Source organism: Chlamydotis macqueenii, chromosome 27 (genome assembly GCF_036417535.1).
Source record: "Chlamydotis macqueenii isolate bChlMac1 chromosome 27, bChlMac1.mat, whole genome shotgun sequence".
Lineage (NCBI taxonomy): Eukaryota > Metazoa > Chordata > Aves > Otidiformes > Otididae > Chlamydotis > Chlamydotis macqueenii.
Window position 1 is genome coordinate 5,106,342 of NC_141582.1, and position 14,736 is coordinate 5,121,077.

Consider the following 14,736-nt stretch of genomic DNA (forward strand, 5'->3'; position numbering starts at 1 on the left):
TGGAAAAAAAAAAAAATAAAAAATACAAAAACTGAAGGCGCCTCTCTCAGAGCCGCTGGAAACTCCTTGGCAGCGCACGCCAGCTCCTGAGAGAAACCCCAGCAGGCATTACTGCAGCAGCCGCCTCTCTCTGCAGAGAGATTCCAGCTTTTCAAGACAAAAAAAACAACCAAACTTTTCCTGTCGTGTTGCTGAGAAGTACCATGCTCCTCGAGAAAAAAAAAAAAAAAAAAAAAAAAAGTGCTGCTGCTGTTTCCGAGTTGATTCTTGAGCTCCGAAACCCCCGATTTCTCCTCTCCTGGTTTCTTTTGCTGCAGGCTGATAACTAAAACCTGAGGGGCAAAGTCAAGCACTTGCAGCCAACTTGGGCACGCTTCCTGCATTAAAAAAAAAAAAACCACAAAAAAAACCCAAAAAAAACCCCAAACCTCGACACCCCCCCCCAGCCGCACACTTCGCGTGGTAGGGAGGGCGGGAGCCGAGCGTATCTTCCAGCGCGCGCCACAGCGGTAGATCTTCCGAGCCAGGAGGAGCGTACAATCCAGCCGCCCTCAGAAGCGAACCGGGACGGCGAAACCCCGGCGCGTGGCCGCCGATTGGCGACTCACCTGCACAAAGAAGATAAAGTGCTTGAAGGAGGTGTTGAGGTGGGCCTCCTCCTGCAGCTGCATGACGGAGTCAAAGTGCTGGTGGTAGATGTGGGCGTACACGCGGAACAGCCGCTTCACGATCGTCCTGGCCACCGACAGGAAGTTCCTGGGAAAAGGGATACCTGAAACGCACCAAGGCGGTCAGAGGTGCCAAAGGGCGGCGTTGCGGCGGGGTCTCGGTCCCGTAGCGTCATGCGGCCGCGCTTACCGATCTTGGAAGGGAAGAGCGTCTCGTCATCCAGCTGCTCCTGCACCCATGTCATCAAGTAATCGATGTACTTGGGAGCCGAGCACTTGATCGGCTTCTTTATGTTGGTGCCGTCCGCCCAGTGGTACTCATACCTGCAGGGAGAGGGAAGGAAAATAAATAAATGCTTTGCTCCCAGAGGAAAAAAAAAAAAAAAAAAAATTGCACTTTTGGGGCTCCGTGGCTTCCTCCTTATCTCAGCGAGGCATGACGCTGCAACGCCCGCGCTCCTCGGAAGCGACGAGAGCAGCGCTTCGCCTTCCCGACCGTCTGCAGAGTCACGGCAATCGCCCTCGGGGTTTGACCCTCGGCACTTCAGCTTTGCGACAGCCTCCTCACGCGTCAACATCTCCTTAAAGCCAGACAAAAACTGGCCAAAGCAGCGCCATCAGGGCCATCGCCCCCCCCCAAACTATAATTCCACCGTGGCTTTCCGGCGCCCTCCCGGATTTGGGGGCTCCCTCTCCCCTCACACGCCAGCACACGCGAGGCGGCCGACTTCCGCGAGTGGCCGTTCCCCCGACACGCGCGCTTGTCGCTCCCGCGGCTCCTCCGAACCGGAGCAGACGTCGGCTGTAACGCGACGCAGCCCGCTTTCTCTTGAGATCTTCGGCAGATTCCTTCAAAAGCAGCGAGGGGGAAACCCCCCCGCGTTTTGACTGTCGCCTCTTCACCAACGAGAAGCGAAAACAAGCGGTGCCATTTAAATAGGAAGTCGTTACCGGAAGTGCCCCTAAACTTAGAAACAGGAACTCGCACTCTAGATACTGCTGGGTAGCGAAGCGGGGCAGGGCGTTACGCGGCACCCTCCGAGGCTGCCAGCGGCCAGGTTCCACGCTGCTGCCCCGAAAACCAGCGAGCGACCACAGAAGCAAGATACCCCGCCGTAGCTCCACCTCGACGCAAGCGGGAACCAAGGCGTAACGGTCTTCTCCACGCCTCTTAAAAACCACGAGGCACCCCGAATGCTTTTCTGCTGTTTCCCGCCCCGGTTCCACGGTGTTCTGACCTTCTCCTGCAGACCACCACCCGCAATTCCCGCCTGCGTCGCGGGTGTCAGTGTGCATCCAGGGACGCAGTAAGCGTGCCTCAGGTCGGGCTGATTCAGCGGGGCAGCGGATACCGGGCTCGCTGCGGCGTAGGGGCCCGGAAAACGCTCGCCCGTTCCCTGCTATGCCTACCTGTCTCTGTAAGCGTCAGGTTCCCTTCCCAGCTTTAATTCTCCGCAACGCTGGCAGCGTCGGGCTGCCCGCGTGCAGCCATCGCGCCCTGCCATACAGTAACCCGACCCGAGCGGTCGCCTGCCTCGCGTCCTGCCCCGCGCTGGCGAATTGCTCCTGCTCAGAAAAACCACGCTACGGCCTCTCGGAGCACCAGGCTGCCTCGAGAGGTTACTCCAAGACTGACAGTGAGACCTGATGCTTCCAGTCAAGTTAAAGCTCTCCTTTTCCTTAAAACTTTCTTTAAAACAAACTATTGCGACAACACAGAGACCTGACTGATGGGGCTGGGGGGAAGAAGAGAAGGAAAAAAAAAAAAAGAAAGAAAAAAAAGATACACACACGCCCTTTCCCTAGACAGCGTGGCTTCACGAGTGCCTAAACGACACCAGGGGAGCGCAATGCCACGCCTCAAGCCAATCTGGATGCGTCCCATCCTCTCTTTAGCCACTTTCCAGGCACGCTCGAGCAAGCTGCGCGCCCACCCGCTTCCCCATGCGGCGGCGGTGGCCGCAGACCGCGGCAAGCGTCTCACCTGGGTCCCGCAGACATGACCGGGCAGCTCGCCTCCGTGCAGAACTCCGTAATGGTCCCGTACAGCATGTTGATTTGGTTGAAGAAGTCCACCGCTGGAAAGGAAACGCGTCAAGTTTACTCAAAGCGCCGCCGCGAAGCGCACCGGAGCGTCAGTTCGCTCTCGTTCAGTTGACGCGGCCCCCGAGGCTCCCTGTCACAAAGGGCTCGGCAAAATCAGACGTCTCCCTCCCGCGCGACATCGCGCGGCTGATGGCTTTGAGACGCTGCACTGTCGAGGAATTTCAGTTGCTCAGAACGACTTCTTCTCCTCTAAAGAAACCAAGTTCAAGGCCAGGGAGAGAAAAGCTAAAGGCAAAATGAATTTGTAGTATTGGCTTTTTCGACTAGGCACGCAGCAATAACAAAATGAAAGTAGGAAACAGAAAAACTCCCCAAATCTAGAGTTCAGCGGAGAACACGGCTCTGCTTTTTGCCCGGACTATTCGCCGTTGCCGCTGCCAGCGCCGACTTTGTCACTCCAGATGTCAATTCTCAAGGCTTAGTCTCAAGCACAAAAACAGCCGTTCACAAACCCGCTCACCTTTGCGAGTCGTCAAACAAAACCCCACCCCAAAGCCACAACGGCGCCCGTTGTTCCTCCTTTTTGCACGCTCCTGGAGCGCAATGCCGCTTCAAGGCGGGACCCGTCACGTCGCACCGCTTGCTTTGATCCCAGCTCCGTCACCTCAGCGGAGCGTGCCTTGGGTACCGATTTCACTGGGGACATTGCCAGGTTCTTTTAAGGATAAAAACCAGAGGTTTTTGGTTTTCCTGCCGGGGCGGGTCCCTCTTTCGCAGGACTTACTGTTAACGGCGATCCACTCGTTAAGGTCCTCTCCGTCCGGCAACGTCACCGCTTGCCTAAGGTTCCCACTCCCCAGAGTCGCTTCCGCGTGCTTCAGGAGTTCATACTGGTGGGAGCCTTCGGGAATGTTCTTCTTGGGTTTGAAGGTTTTCGAGGATCGATTCCCACTGACGAGAGAGAAAACATTGCCGCTTAGTCCTTCCGCAGCGTTCCCTTCCCAGAAATATTTCCTGCGCTTTCAACCGGGGAGGGGGACACCGGCCCTTCCCCGTTTCCCCTGCTGTCGGGGCGAATCGATTCTACGTGCAAGCCGAAGCGTTTCTGACAGCGACGCAAAAAAAAAAAGAAAACAAACAAAAAAACCCACCCACACGCTTCCCTGTTTCACTTACCCCTTTTGAAAAAATCACAAACCAAAACCTCCTCAGGCAACAGTCGCTTTCGATTGCGGAAAACAAAGCCCACGTCGCTGCGCCGCGGAACGAAGCGACTGCCGCCAGGTCAGTTCCACAGCGGCAAACGTTGGACGCTCCGTGCTCGATCGCAGCGTCGGAAACAGCTCGCTCAAAATAGCAACTTCATCGTCTCCAGCCCCGAAACGCGAGCTGTCATCGTAACCTCACTCCTCGCAGAACTGCCTCCGTCCCTCCGGCAGGGCCCGGCAGTACGGCAGCCTGTCCCCGGGCAGCCAGCGCTGCCGCGAACTGGATGAATTTTGGCAGCTCTCAACCGCAAAACCTTCACTTTCGCGCCCCGCCAGCTCTCTGCTTCCAAGCGAACGGCAGAAGGCCAGGGCGAAAGCGCGGTGCGGGGGAAACGGGCTTCTCCAGCACGTGCCGCTCGGCATCGCCGCCATCCTGCCCCCATTGCGCGCAACCGCACGCGCCTTGCGGCGGCAGCGGCTTCCTGGGCAACCTTAGGGCTCTGGGCAGCGTTTCGGTGTGGAAATAAAAGACCTTTAGATCCAGCTGGCTCTTAAACCGAACCGCCGCCTCCTGCTGCAGCCCAAACGCAGGCCCGGTGCGTCGCTGACCCGCGGCGGAGGGTCCCAAAAGCAAACCCGGCGCGTTGCCAGCCCCTCCTTACACCACAAAACGCCTCCAGGCCTCCTCCGCAGCACCCGCCAGGCCGCACGAGCCGGGAGCCCCCCTCACGCTTTACAGCCTTCGTGCCTACGACACAGGCAGGCAACAGCCCACCCCTTGGAGCTCGTTACGGGGTTTTTGTTAGTTTTTTTTAACACCGCGTGGCTGCAGGTTTACCAAACTGACGGCGCTCCCCCTGCAGCCGGGCCCGCCCCACCCCGCAGGAGGGCAGCCCCTCACACAAACAGGAGCCAGCACCGAGAGCCCACACCCTTGGCACCGCACCCCCTCACCCCCCGAAACCCACCCGGGTGGAAGCCCCGCACCCGCAGGGCAAGGGCCTCCTCTTTTCCATCTCACCCCACACCCCAAAGCCCCCTCCCAACTCCCAGGGCCTCCCACTGGGCAGAGCATCCCTGCAGATGCCGTCACCCCCCTCGGCACCTCCCCCAGTTCCCCTGGGAGACCAAGCCCTGAAATTCTCCCCGCCGGGGACGGATTAATCCTCACAATACAACTGCTCTCCAAACTCTGCCCCCCAAAAGGCTTCCCATCCCCTGAGGCACCCCCAAAACCCCCCTCCACGGCACTCCCCGGGGTGCCCGCTCTCCAGGGCCACCCCCTTGCCACACCCCAGCCTGGGGCCCTCTCTCGCCCCGCCGTTGACTGCCCCATCCCCCAAAAAAACCCCACTGTGCCCCAGGGCTTCCTCCACAGCACTGCACTCCTCCCCGCGTCCTTCCCAAAGCCTTCCTCAGCCCCTCCTCGTCCATCCCCAGCGACTCTTTTCGAAACCCCCCCCCCCCACACGCAGCCGCCCCACAAAGCCCTCCTCGAGCCCCCCGCCAGCCCCCCAGCCCTCTGCCAAAGCCACCCGGGGCTTCCCCCCGAAGCTTCCCTTGAGAGCTCGCCCGGCGCCTCGCCGCAAGGCCCTCCTCCACCTCCCGGGCACCGCCGGGGCCTCCGCGCCCCAAACCTTCCTCAAGACCCAGGATGTCCCTCAGGACCCCACCTCACCTTCCCAATGCTCCCAGCCCCCACCAGGGCCTCCCTCAGCACTTCCCGGAGCCAGGAACCCTAAAATCCTTCCTGCCCCCCCAAACCCCTCACAGACCCAGCCCGACCCCCAAACCTTCCTCGAGACTCAGGATGTCCCTCAGGACCCCACCTCACCTTCCCCAGGCTCCCAGCCCCCACCAAGGCCTCCCTCAGCACTTCCTGGTCCCACGAACCCACCCAAAATCCTTCCTGCCCCCCAAAACCCCTCACGGACCCAGCCCCCAAGGCCTCCCCAACCGCTTCCCCCTCCCCACTACCTCCCGCAGGCCGAGCCCAGGTACTGCCCTCCCCAAAATCCTCTCACCGCCCCCCGAGGGCCTCCCTCCCCCGCACAGCCGCCCCCGGGCCCCCGCACTCACAAGAGGAAGCTCATGGCGAGCGGGGCCGGGGCCGGGGCCGGGGCCGGGCTGAGGGCGAACGCGCTGGCGGTGACGGCCGCGGCTCCTCCCGCGCGGCCCCGGCGCCCGCCCCGCGCCGCCCCGCCCGCCGCCAGCTCTCGCGAGAGTTCGTGGGGAGGGAGGGGCTTCGCCGTAGGGAGGCGTGGTCTCGGTTGGGAAGGGGGCGTGGTCTCGATGTGGAGGGGGCGGGGCCTCGCGCAGCGGCATCACCATGGCAACAGCCACCGGGCCGAGCGTCATGTGAGGCAGGGCCGGCCTCGGCCCCTCGGTGGGCCTGGGGACCCCAGAGCCCCCTCCCCATGGGCCTGGGCACCCCCATGGGCCTGGGGACCCCAGAGCCCCCTCCCCATGGGCCTGGGCACCCCCATGGGCCTGGGGACCCCAGAGCCCACTCCCCATGGGTCTGGGGACCCCCAAAGTCCCTTCCACAGGGACTTAGGGAACCTTCCATGGGCCTGAGGACCCCCAGAGCCCCCTCCTCATGGGCCTGGGGACTCCCCAAGCCCCCTCCTCACGGGCCCTAATCCCAACCCCAGGCATAGCCCTAATCCCAACCCTAGCCCTTGCTCTAATCCCAACCCCAGGCCTAACCCCAATCCCAGATTTAGTCTTGACTCCAGTCCCAGTCCCAGGTCTAACCCCAATCCCAGCCCCATTCTCCCTCTCAACCCTAATCGCACCCTAATCCCGACCCCAGCCCTAACCCCCCAGGCCCGGCCCTGGCCCCGCCCCCTGCCCCGCCCCTCGTCTTACGCAACCCGCAGCCCCTCTTGCAGCCGCTCTTGCCCCTCTCCGGGTCCAGCCAATCAGCGCCGCCGTGCCCAATTAGGGAGCAGAAGCCCCCCCGCCCGCCTTCACCAATCACACAGCCTTCTTCTCTTTCCGTCCCTCCCTCTGTCTCTCCGCCGCCACTCAACTCTCCCCTCCGCGCCGCTCGCCGTGGCCATTGGCTCCCGCCGGCCGCCAGGAGGGGCGGGGCCGGCCCCTCGGCGCTATATAAAGCGGCGGGCGGCGGCGGGCGTCGCGGAGGGTAACGCTGTCCCCGTTTGTTCCTCGCCGCCCGCCGTCGCCCCGCCGCTGCCATGGCAACCGCGCTCTGCCCGCTTCGCGTCCTCGGCCACGCCGCGCTGCGACCCCGCGGCCGCCGCCTCCTCCACCTCAGCGGGACCAGGTAGGGCCCGGGCTGACCCACGGGGGTTTTATGTCGGGGGGAAGGGGCCCGCCCGTCTCCTCCGCCCCGTTCCGGCGCGGGGTGGGCCGGGGAGGGGGGCGGCCTGGCCCCCTCCTCGCCCACCGCGCCGGGGTAGGCCCGGCCCCGCCGGTACCGGGAATGAATGAGGCCGGGCCCCCAGCGGCCGCCCCGGGGTGGTGCAGGCTGATGAAATCCCCCTCCCGCCTTGCATGGCGGGTGCCGGGCTGCCCCCGCTCCTTTTCTCCCCGGGGCTGGGGGGCACTGGCTCCGCCGGGCCCTTCCCACACCCCTCCCTCCCCCCCCGGCCTCTGGGGGCCCGAGCGGTGTGAGAAGAACCAGAGAGCCCGAGCATCCCGCACGTGCAGCAGCTGATTTGCCCCTTCCAGTTCTGCACGACCCCGCCGTGGATTTGGCTCTAATGCGGCAAAACAGCCCTTGAGGAAGCCGCTGCCGCTCGGGTGCTTTGGTTTCACTGCTCTTCCCTGCTCTAAGCAGGGCTCTGAGCTCTTATTTTGCCTTTCCTGGCGCTCACAGGGGAGCTGATGCTTCTCCCCGTCCCCTGGGAGCCCATGCTGGGCACCCCAGCCGCAGGCTTACGTAAGGGGAAGATTTGGGTAGGTTCCTGGCATGAGGTGTCTCCAGTTTCATAAATTCTCCTTTCCCCAGCTTGCCAGGCACTTGTAATAATTCCTTTTGCATCAAAGTCGGTGTAGGGCAGTTTAGCACAGGTTTAGTGCTGAAGATAAGATTTAAGGGGCTGAACTGGTCTGGGATGGGTTTTTACTGGTTGTTGTTACATAGGTTTGACTGGGGCAATTACTGTTAAGGATTAAATATCACTTAATTCCCAGTAAATGAGGAAAACTACATATTTGAGTAGGGCTGGGATTAAGAAAGCACAAAAGATCCTATGCATCTTTCGGTACTGAGGCAGAAGGCTTTCCTACCTGGCTGTCCTGTGCAGGTCTGGAGCGGTTCTCCCCGGTGGCAGCCGTCCCCGGAGCTCCAGGATCGGGATTGTACCGAGGAGAGGTCAGAAAGCAGCCCTGTAGGACTCCAGGCAGGATCCCGGTAGGAGAAGGGCTGCGCGTCAGGCAGCTGAGGGATTTTTTTTTGAGGAGAATCTGCAGCAATTCAGCTCGCTCTGCTTGGATGGTGCAGTGCAGGGAGGGTTGGAAACAGCGCCCGGTGCTGTCGGGCTTTCTCCTGTGAGTCGGCCGTCTCCCAGATTCCTGCGGCGAGCCGAGTAACTCGCGGAGCTGTGATGCACGTTGCTTGGTGATTGCTTCAGAAACCGGCTGGTCCTTGCGCTTCGGGAAGTCGCCGTAAGGGACGGTAGCGCTGCGGGGAGCATCTCTGCCTGCTCTGGCTCGGAGGCAGGAAAAACTGGGCGAGTGAGTACGGTGTTCGTCACGAGCCTTGCAGCACGGCCAGGCTTAAATGCTGTGGTGAAGGGAAGGTGATGAGGACAATCTTCAAGTGATCGTCCTCAAGAAGATCACTTGAAGATCGTCCTCTCAAGTGATCAAGTGAGGATGATCTTCAAGTGGACAGGCTGCTGTGAGTGCAGACTGGCAGCTCTGGCCCCCAGCTAGCTGCAGGCCAAGCCAGCCTTTCCGTATACTGCAGGGTGTCCGGTAGCCGGGAACGCCGTCGGCGGTGGCTGGATATTCCCGTTACCAATTTAGACCGGACACGTACGCGAGGAGCCGTTTTGACGTGGTTGGAGCGGACACGTGTCCCTTCTGCTCCGGCTAGGCGCTGGCGTCTGTGAGAGGGGGTGAAAGCGCGTACCCCAGCCCAGCTCTTACAGCCACTGGCTGCGGCGGTGGCAGCGGCTGCTTGAGCAGGGGAGGGCATGAGATCGGCTCACGCAAGGCGCGTGCTGCGCTAGGTGGGCCGAGGGGCTGGCTGAGGAGTTTGTAGGGGACTAGGATCTCCGGGACTGGCCCTCGGTACGGAAACATGGCCTGCTCCTCCCGTGCTGCCTCCCACAAGCCAGAATTACTCGCTAGACCTCTCTGGTGGGTGGAAGAAGTCTTCTTGTTCTGCTTGGTGTAAGGTCTCTGTCGTGAAGCTGTCGTGCCTCTGCAGGGAATGGGTGACTGGCTTTCTAAAAATGGAAGCTAACAGTGACTTAGCTTGAAAGGCACACCAGGCCAGCCATACGCGTGGACTCCTGGCCTTGTGGAGAAGAACAGCGCGTACGCTTCCTAAGGCTGTGCAGGTCGGTCCCTCTGGCAGTTCTGTCCCACCCTGCCTTTGGGCAGTAAAGCTGAAAACGAAGACTGAAATGCGCTGCTGAACTTGATTTGGAGTGAAGGTGCAGGAGCTTCCACAGAGCTCGAGTTAAGGAGCCTTTTCCACCCTGGCTTACAGCTGGCGTCTGTTTTTCCTGCTCTGTGTTGCACAGAGTTTGGATTTGACGGTCCCAGCGATGCTGACTGCTTTGGTAACACCGTCTCTGTTGCAGAAACGATGCGGTCGTCATCTCCGGAAGGAAGCTGGCCCGGCAGATCAGGCAGGAAGCCCGCCACGAGGTTGAGCAGTGGGTAGCGGCTGGAAACAAGAGACCTCACCTCAGCGTTGTTCTCGTGGGTGAAAATCCAGCGAGTCACTCCTACGTACTGAACAAAACCAAAGCAGCTGCTGACGTCGGTATGTCTTGGCTCCCCTCCTGAAAAAGGGGAGCAAGCGACTGTTCTGTCTTGCTTTAGCTGGGGGAAGATTTTTGGGATGCAGCTTCGCGCCTCGGCTGCGTGGCACTCCACGTTCGCTCCAGCACTTGCTGTGACTCTTGGCTGCCTTCCCTGTTGTACTGGGCTGCAGTTAAACCCCGTTCACGTGTGCGTTGTGCCGTTCGAATCCTTCAGGGCAATGTCAGGCTCTGCAGCTTGGATTTGCAGTCTTCCCAGAGCCACGTAAAGCACAGCCGGGGCTCTGCTTTGCCTTTTTCCCCTCAACTGCCTGAGCTGCAATCACTGTTCAGCAGCCTTGCTGCCCTGTGACTCCCGATCTTGCAAGCTGAGCTCCTGCTCTGTGTTTAGCCAAGTATGCTTCTGGAGAGAATGTGCTGAAATTAGGGGGTGATAAATGATTTATTTTCTCCTTGGGTTCTGTGCTGCCAAAGCCGCCTTTGGAGCTGAGATTTTTAAGCTAACATTCCTCTCTTACTGCGTCAAGAGGGACCACAGGAGGTGTGGTTGCATCTTCATCGGAGTGCGCTTTGGCTGGGCCTCTCCGAGCCCTCCCTGCTTCCAAGTGGTCTCTCCCGGGTCGTTAGGTGGATCCCAACAGCCCTTACCCGCAACTTGCCAGGCTTGGGAAGGTCTCCAGCCTGGAAGGCGCTCGTTGTCGCGCAAAGCGCGCGATGTGGGCGTGTGTCCGTCACATTTGGTAGAGCAGTGAAACAGGGCAGCTCCGATCCGTGTAGGTTAAGAAAGCCGCCCTCCCGCCTGTGCGCACGTGGCGTGCTCTGATGCAACGCTTTCGATGGTTGCGCAGGAATCAGCAGCGAAACCATCCTCAGGCCGGCTTCTGTTACTGAAGAGGAGCTCCTGGATTTGATCAGCAAACTCAATAACGATGCCAACGTGGACGGCCTGCTAGTACAGCTTCCTTTACCCGGTGAGTGGCCAAAATTCCACCTGTTTCACTTTTAGCCGAAGCCTTTGAGGGTTTCTGTGCGCCGGAAGGGGCGGGAGCGACACGGGGGCTCTCCGGTGACACCCTGCCATGATGCAGCTACTCCATTGCGCAGCTGCCTGTCTGAGTCGAGTCGCTGGGGGGGCGCAGACATCTGTTCCTGTGGGGCAGGGGGGGTATCAGCTTCCCCAGCCAGAAGCTTGAACTCGGTTGTGACACCTAAAAATACCCTCGCTGTTAGTGACTCTGTAGTCCCAAAGTGGCTCCAGTCCCCTTTTGCTGGGAGCTGCTGCCCTGGAGCTTGGTGGAAGTCTTGAGGGGCTTCCAGCTTCCCACCTCTGAAGGGGCCGGTGCAGCAGGTCAGGGCTGACCGCAAAGAGCGGGTTTTTTGGCTGATCCCTGGGGTTAAAGCTCTTTGTTCTCCTCCAGAACACATTGATGAGCGCAAGATTTGCAACGCTGTGGCTCCAGACAAAGACGTTGATGGGTTTCATGTGATAAACGTGGGGCGCATGTGCCTCGACCAGTACTCCATGCTGCCGGCCACCCCGTGGGGGGTGTGGGAGATCATCAAGAGGACCGGTAAGCTGCTGCTGCTGCTAGGGGCGTCTGGCTGCTCTCTGGTGTAACTCCAGCCGGGGGTTTGTCGTAAGACTCCATCCTGTCCTCTGCAGGCATCCCCACGCTGGGGAAGAACGTGGTGGTGGCTGGCAGGTCGAAGAACGTGGGCATGCCCATCGCCATGTTGCTGCATACGGATGGCAGGCACGAGCGCCCGGGAGGTAGGAGCGTGGTGGCCTCGGAGCCTGCGTGCCAGGCAGCTCGGAGGAAATCCCTCTGCCACGCTGGCCTCTCTAAGCTCCTAAACCAGTCCTGGAGCCCCTCAGGGACTCTGGCCCACCAGGTGGGCTGTGGTCAAGGCTGAGAAGGAGTTACTTCTGACTTTAGGCTTTTCCCTGGGTTTAGTCATCAGGCTGATGTTCCCGATAAATGCGTGGGGGAAGGGGGAAACTTATCCAAGTGCTTGCGTGTGGATTAAAGCTGTGTAACCGCTCTTGCAGGTGATGCCACAGTCACGATATCCCACCGCTACACTCCCAAGGAGCAGCTGAAGCAGCACACAATCCGCGCCGACATCGTGGTGGCGGCAGCAGGTGAGAGCTGACTGACAGCGCAGGGAAGGCGTGCGGAGGGGGCCGCGCCGCAGCTTGAGCGGTGTTGCTGATGGGAATCCCTGCTCGCAGGAGACGGGCGGGTCAATATCGAATGTCCTGGGGCCTCCCTGGCTGAAGGAGCTCTGACAGCAGTTGGGTGCCCTCACGGCTGCCTGCAGCTGCTGTAGGTGAGGGTGAGCCAGCCAGTTAATCCTGTGATTAAGCCTAGAAGCAACACACTTGGTCTTACTGGCAGAGCTGACTGTAGCTCTGCCTTTGAAATGTAAAATAACACCTGGCAGGAGGGCTTGGTATGCCAGCGAGGCTCTGCTGTACACGCAGACAGCTCTGTATCGATGGGAGGAGGAAAAAATAAAATCAAGGCAGCTCCTGCTTACCTAGAGACAGCCAAAAAGCCGAGGGACAGCCACGGTGACGTCTTCAGAGCACAAGGAATCGCTCAGAGGTGCGCTCTTCCCCAGGCTGTACCCTCGGTGGGGAGGTCGCTCGTCCGCAGAGGAGCCGAGCTGATTTGGGGTGCCTGGCAGCAGAAGCTGGGTGTGAGCTTGAGGGGAGGGAGGAGAGAAAAGGCGGTGTTATCTGGCAGAACCAGACCAACACCCCCCCACCCTGCACGGGTGGCTCAGCCCCAGGCTGCTGCTCCTCGTGCTGGGGGTTTTGCAGCCCCTGGGTGAAGCCAGCGCCTCTGCCAAGCTGGGGCGCAGCAGTTCGGACGCTGCTCCAGCTTGCTGGCTTAGTGCAGGTGTGAAAACCGTTGCTGGAGCTGCACGAACGAACACTGCCGCAGGCTTCAAATGTGGGCTTTAACTTTCAACTGGGAGAGGGTGCTTTGGCCCCAGCTGCTTTGCTGGACCTCTGTGGGGTGGATTCCAGTTCTTGGCACTGAGGCTGTTGGTAAACAGCTCCAGTTCCCTGGTGAGTGGCATTTCACAGGATGGTTTAGGTGGGAAAAGACCCTTCAGGCTGAGTCCAGCTGGTTTGTGAGGCTCAGGTGGGTCAAAACATAACCGGAAGATGTGGGCTTGGGGGGAAAGGAGGGCTGTTCAGCACCATCACCAGTGTGCGGCTCTGTTGCCTTCCCGCAGGCATACCCAACCTGATCACAGCCGATATGATCAAAGAAGGAGCCGCGGTTATCGACGTGGGAATAACGAGAGTGCAGGACCCCGTCACTGCCAAGTCGAGGCTGGTCGGGGACGTGGATTTTGAAGGTACGGAAGGGCTCTGCATCTTGGGTCCTTGAGCATTAAACGTGTGGGGTGCTGAGCAGGGGAGGGGGAAGTCCTGGATTGTGTGACTCAGCAGATGCAGAGCGCTGCTTCTGTTCTCTCGCTGCCACGCGTGACGGCGCAGCCAGCCCTGAGAAAGCTGGGCGCTGCGAGGCAGAGGAGACACATCCTGAGCCTGAGCCGTTGGGTCGCTTTGCCTCTCCTCCGATTCATCGCTCGTACTCCTGCTTTTAGATAAAATAACACGCAGAACTTACCCTCTGGCTTGCTGTTCCCTGGCCCTGCTCACAGCTTAGCTGCCACAGTGCCCAGCCGGGCTGTTGGGCTGAGCCCTGCGCCTCCGGCTGCCTGGCAAAAGGCACTGGAACCTCCTGGAAGAGAGAGAGAGAGGGCCAGGGGTCAGCCTGGAAGGGATTTGCGCAATGTCAGGCTGATCACAGCTTCAACCAGAGCCGGACGGCTCCGACTCGCACGCTAAGCTCCAGCTTTCCTTCTGCAGGGGTGAAGAAGAAAGCCAGCTACATCACCCCGGTGCCTGGCGGAGTGGGGCCCATGACGGTCGCCATGCTGATGAAGAACACCATCATTGCTGCTAAGAAGCTGCTGAAACCCAAAGAGCTGGAAGCATTAACTGCATAATGTGGGACTCTGTTTAGCACTGAAAACTACATTCCAACCTGAACTCCCAAACAGGCCGATAGAAAATGCAATATTTTTATTTATTGTATGGGAAGTGGAATCTCCTATCTAGATATTTATGGGAAGCTGAGGCGTAAGCGTCTACACTCCTGGCCTACTCCTGCTAGCAAAGCTGCTTTGTGTTTACGCCAGCTCTTCCAGGGAGCCGGCGCTGCTCCGGCAGGGAGCAGGCAGCGGCCGGGATCCTGGGCGTGCGGCTCCCTGGGATCTCGTGGGAGGCGGAGGCCTCCACAGCGCAAAAGCGATGGCCTTCATGGTTCTGTTCTCAGAAACGCTCAGTCTGCCTGGACTGCTTGCGTTTGGCTTGTGCTGTAGTCTTCTATTCCATGCTGGATGTTCTGTTTGAGTTAAGCTCTTCTGTAGAAGAAGTTACTTGAAGAAAAAAAAAAAAAAAAAAAAAGCCCTGCATCTGTTCCCAGCCTGTGTGGGGCCCTGGGCAGTGGCAGATCTGTTGTAACATGTTCTAGTGTGCAGCTAAGCTGGTTTTTGCTCTTTGGGTGGTGACTTTTTTTAAATAAAGCCTTTTTTTTTTTTTCCTTTCCTAACCAAAGAACAGCGCTGGGGCTGGTGGTGTCTGTCAGGCACACAGAGCTTTCCTGGGCGTGCAAGTACTTAGTGAATAATGCAGGCTAACCCTAAATAAAGTATGAGAAGGAAAAAAAAACAAACAAACCACCCTACCTGTGGCCAAGAATTATCACTGTGCAAGTTTTCCCCCTTCTCCCAGAAAAGGAGAGCTGCCCCCAGCACCCCTTC

The 14,736-nt window shown here is 59.6% G+C and overlaps 2 protein-coding genes across 2 annotated transcripts; one reads left to right on the plus strand and one right to left on the minus strand.

Moving 5' to 3' along the window:
- Window positions 1-551: 551 nt before the first annotated feature.
- Window positions 552-6,061, minus strand: LOC104483830 (MOB kinase activator 1A-like). The gene is made up of 5 exons (XM_086767732.1): window positions 6,002-6,061; window positions 3,499-3,665; window positions 2,653-2,746; window positions 859-992; window positions 552-772 (listed from the first exon to the last, which is right to left on the minus strand). The coding sequence occupies exons 1-5, from the start codon at window positions 6,013-6,015 to the stop codon at window positions 552-554; spliced, it is 630 nt and encodes a 209-aa protein (XP_086623858.1). The 5' UTR covers window positions 6,016-6,061.
- Window positions 6,062-7,075: 1,014 nt separating this feature from the next.
- On the plus strand, window positions 7,076-14,655 carry MTHFD2 (methylenetetrahydrofolate dehydrogenase (NADP+ dependent) 2, methenyltetrahydrofolate cyclohydrolase). The gene is made up of 8 exons (XM_086767968.1): window positions 7,076-7,211; window positions 9,706-9,890; window positions 10,737-10,859; window positions 11,307-11,459; window positions 11,552-11,659; window positions 11,939-12,031; window positions 13,138-13,263; window positions 13,781-14,655. Exons 1-8 carry the CDS (start codon window positions 7,123-7,125, stop codon window positions 13,918-13,920), a joined length of 1,017 nt encoding a protein of 338 aa, XP_086624094.1. The 5' UTR covers window positions 7,076-7,122; the 3' UTR covers window positions 13,921-14,655.
- Window positions 14,656-14,736: the final 81 nt, after the last annotated feature.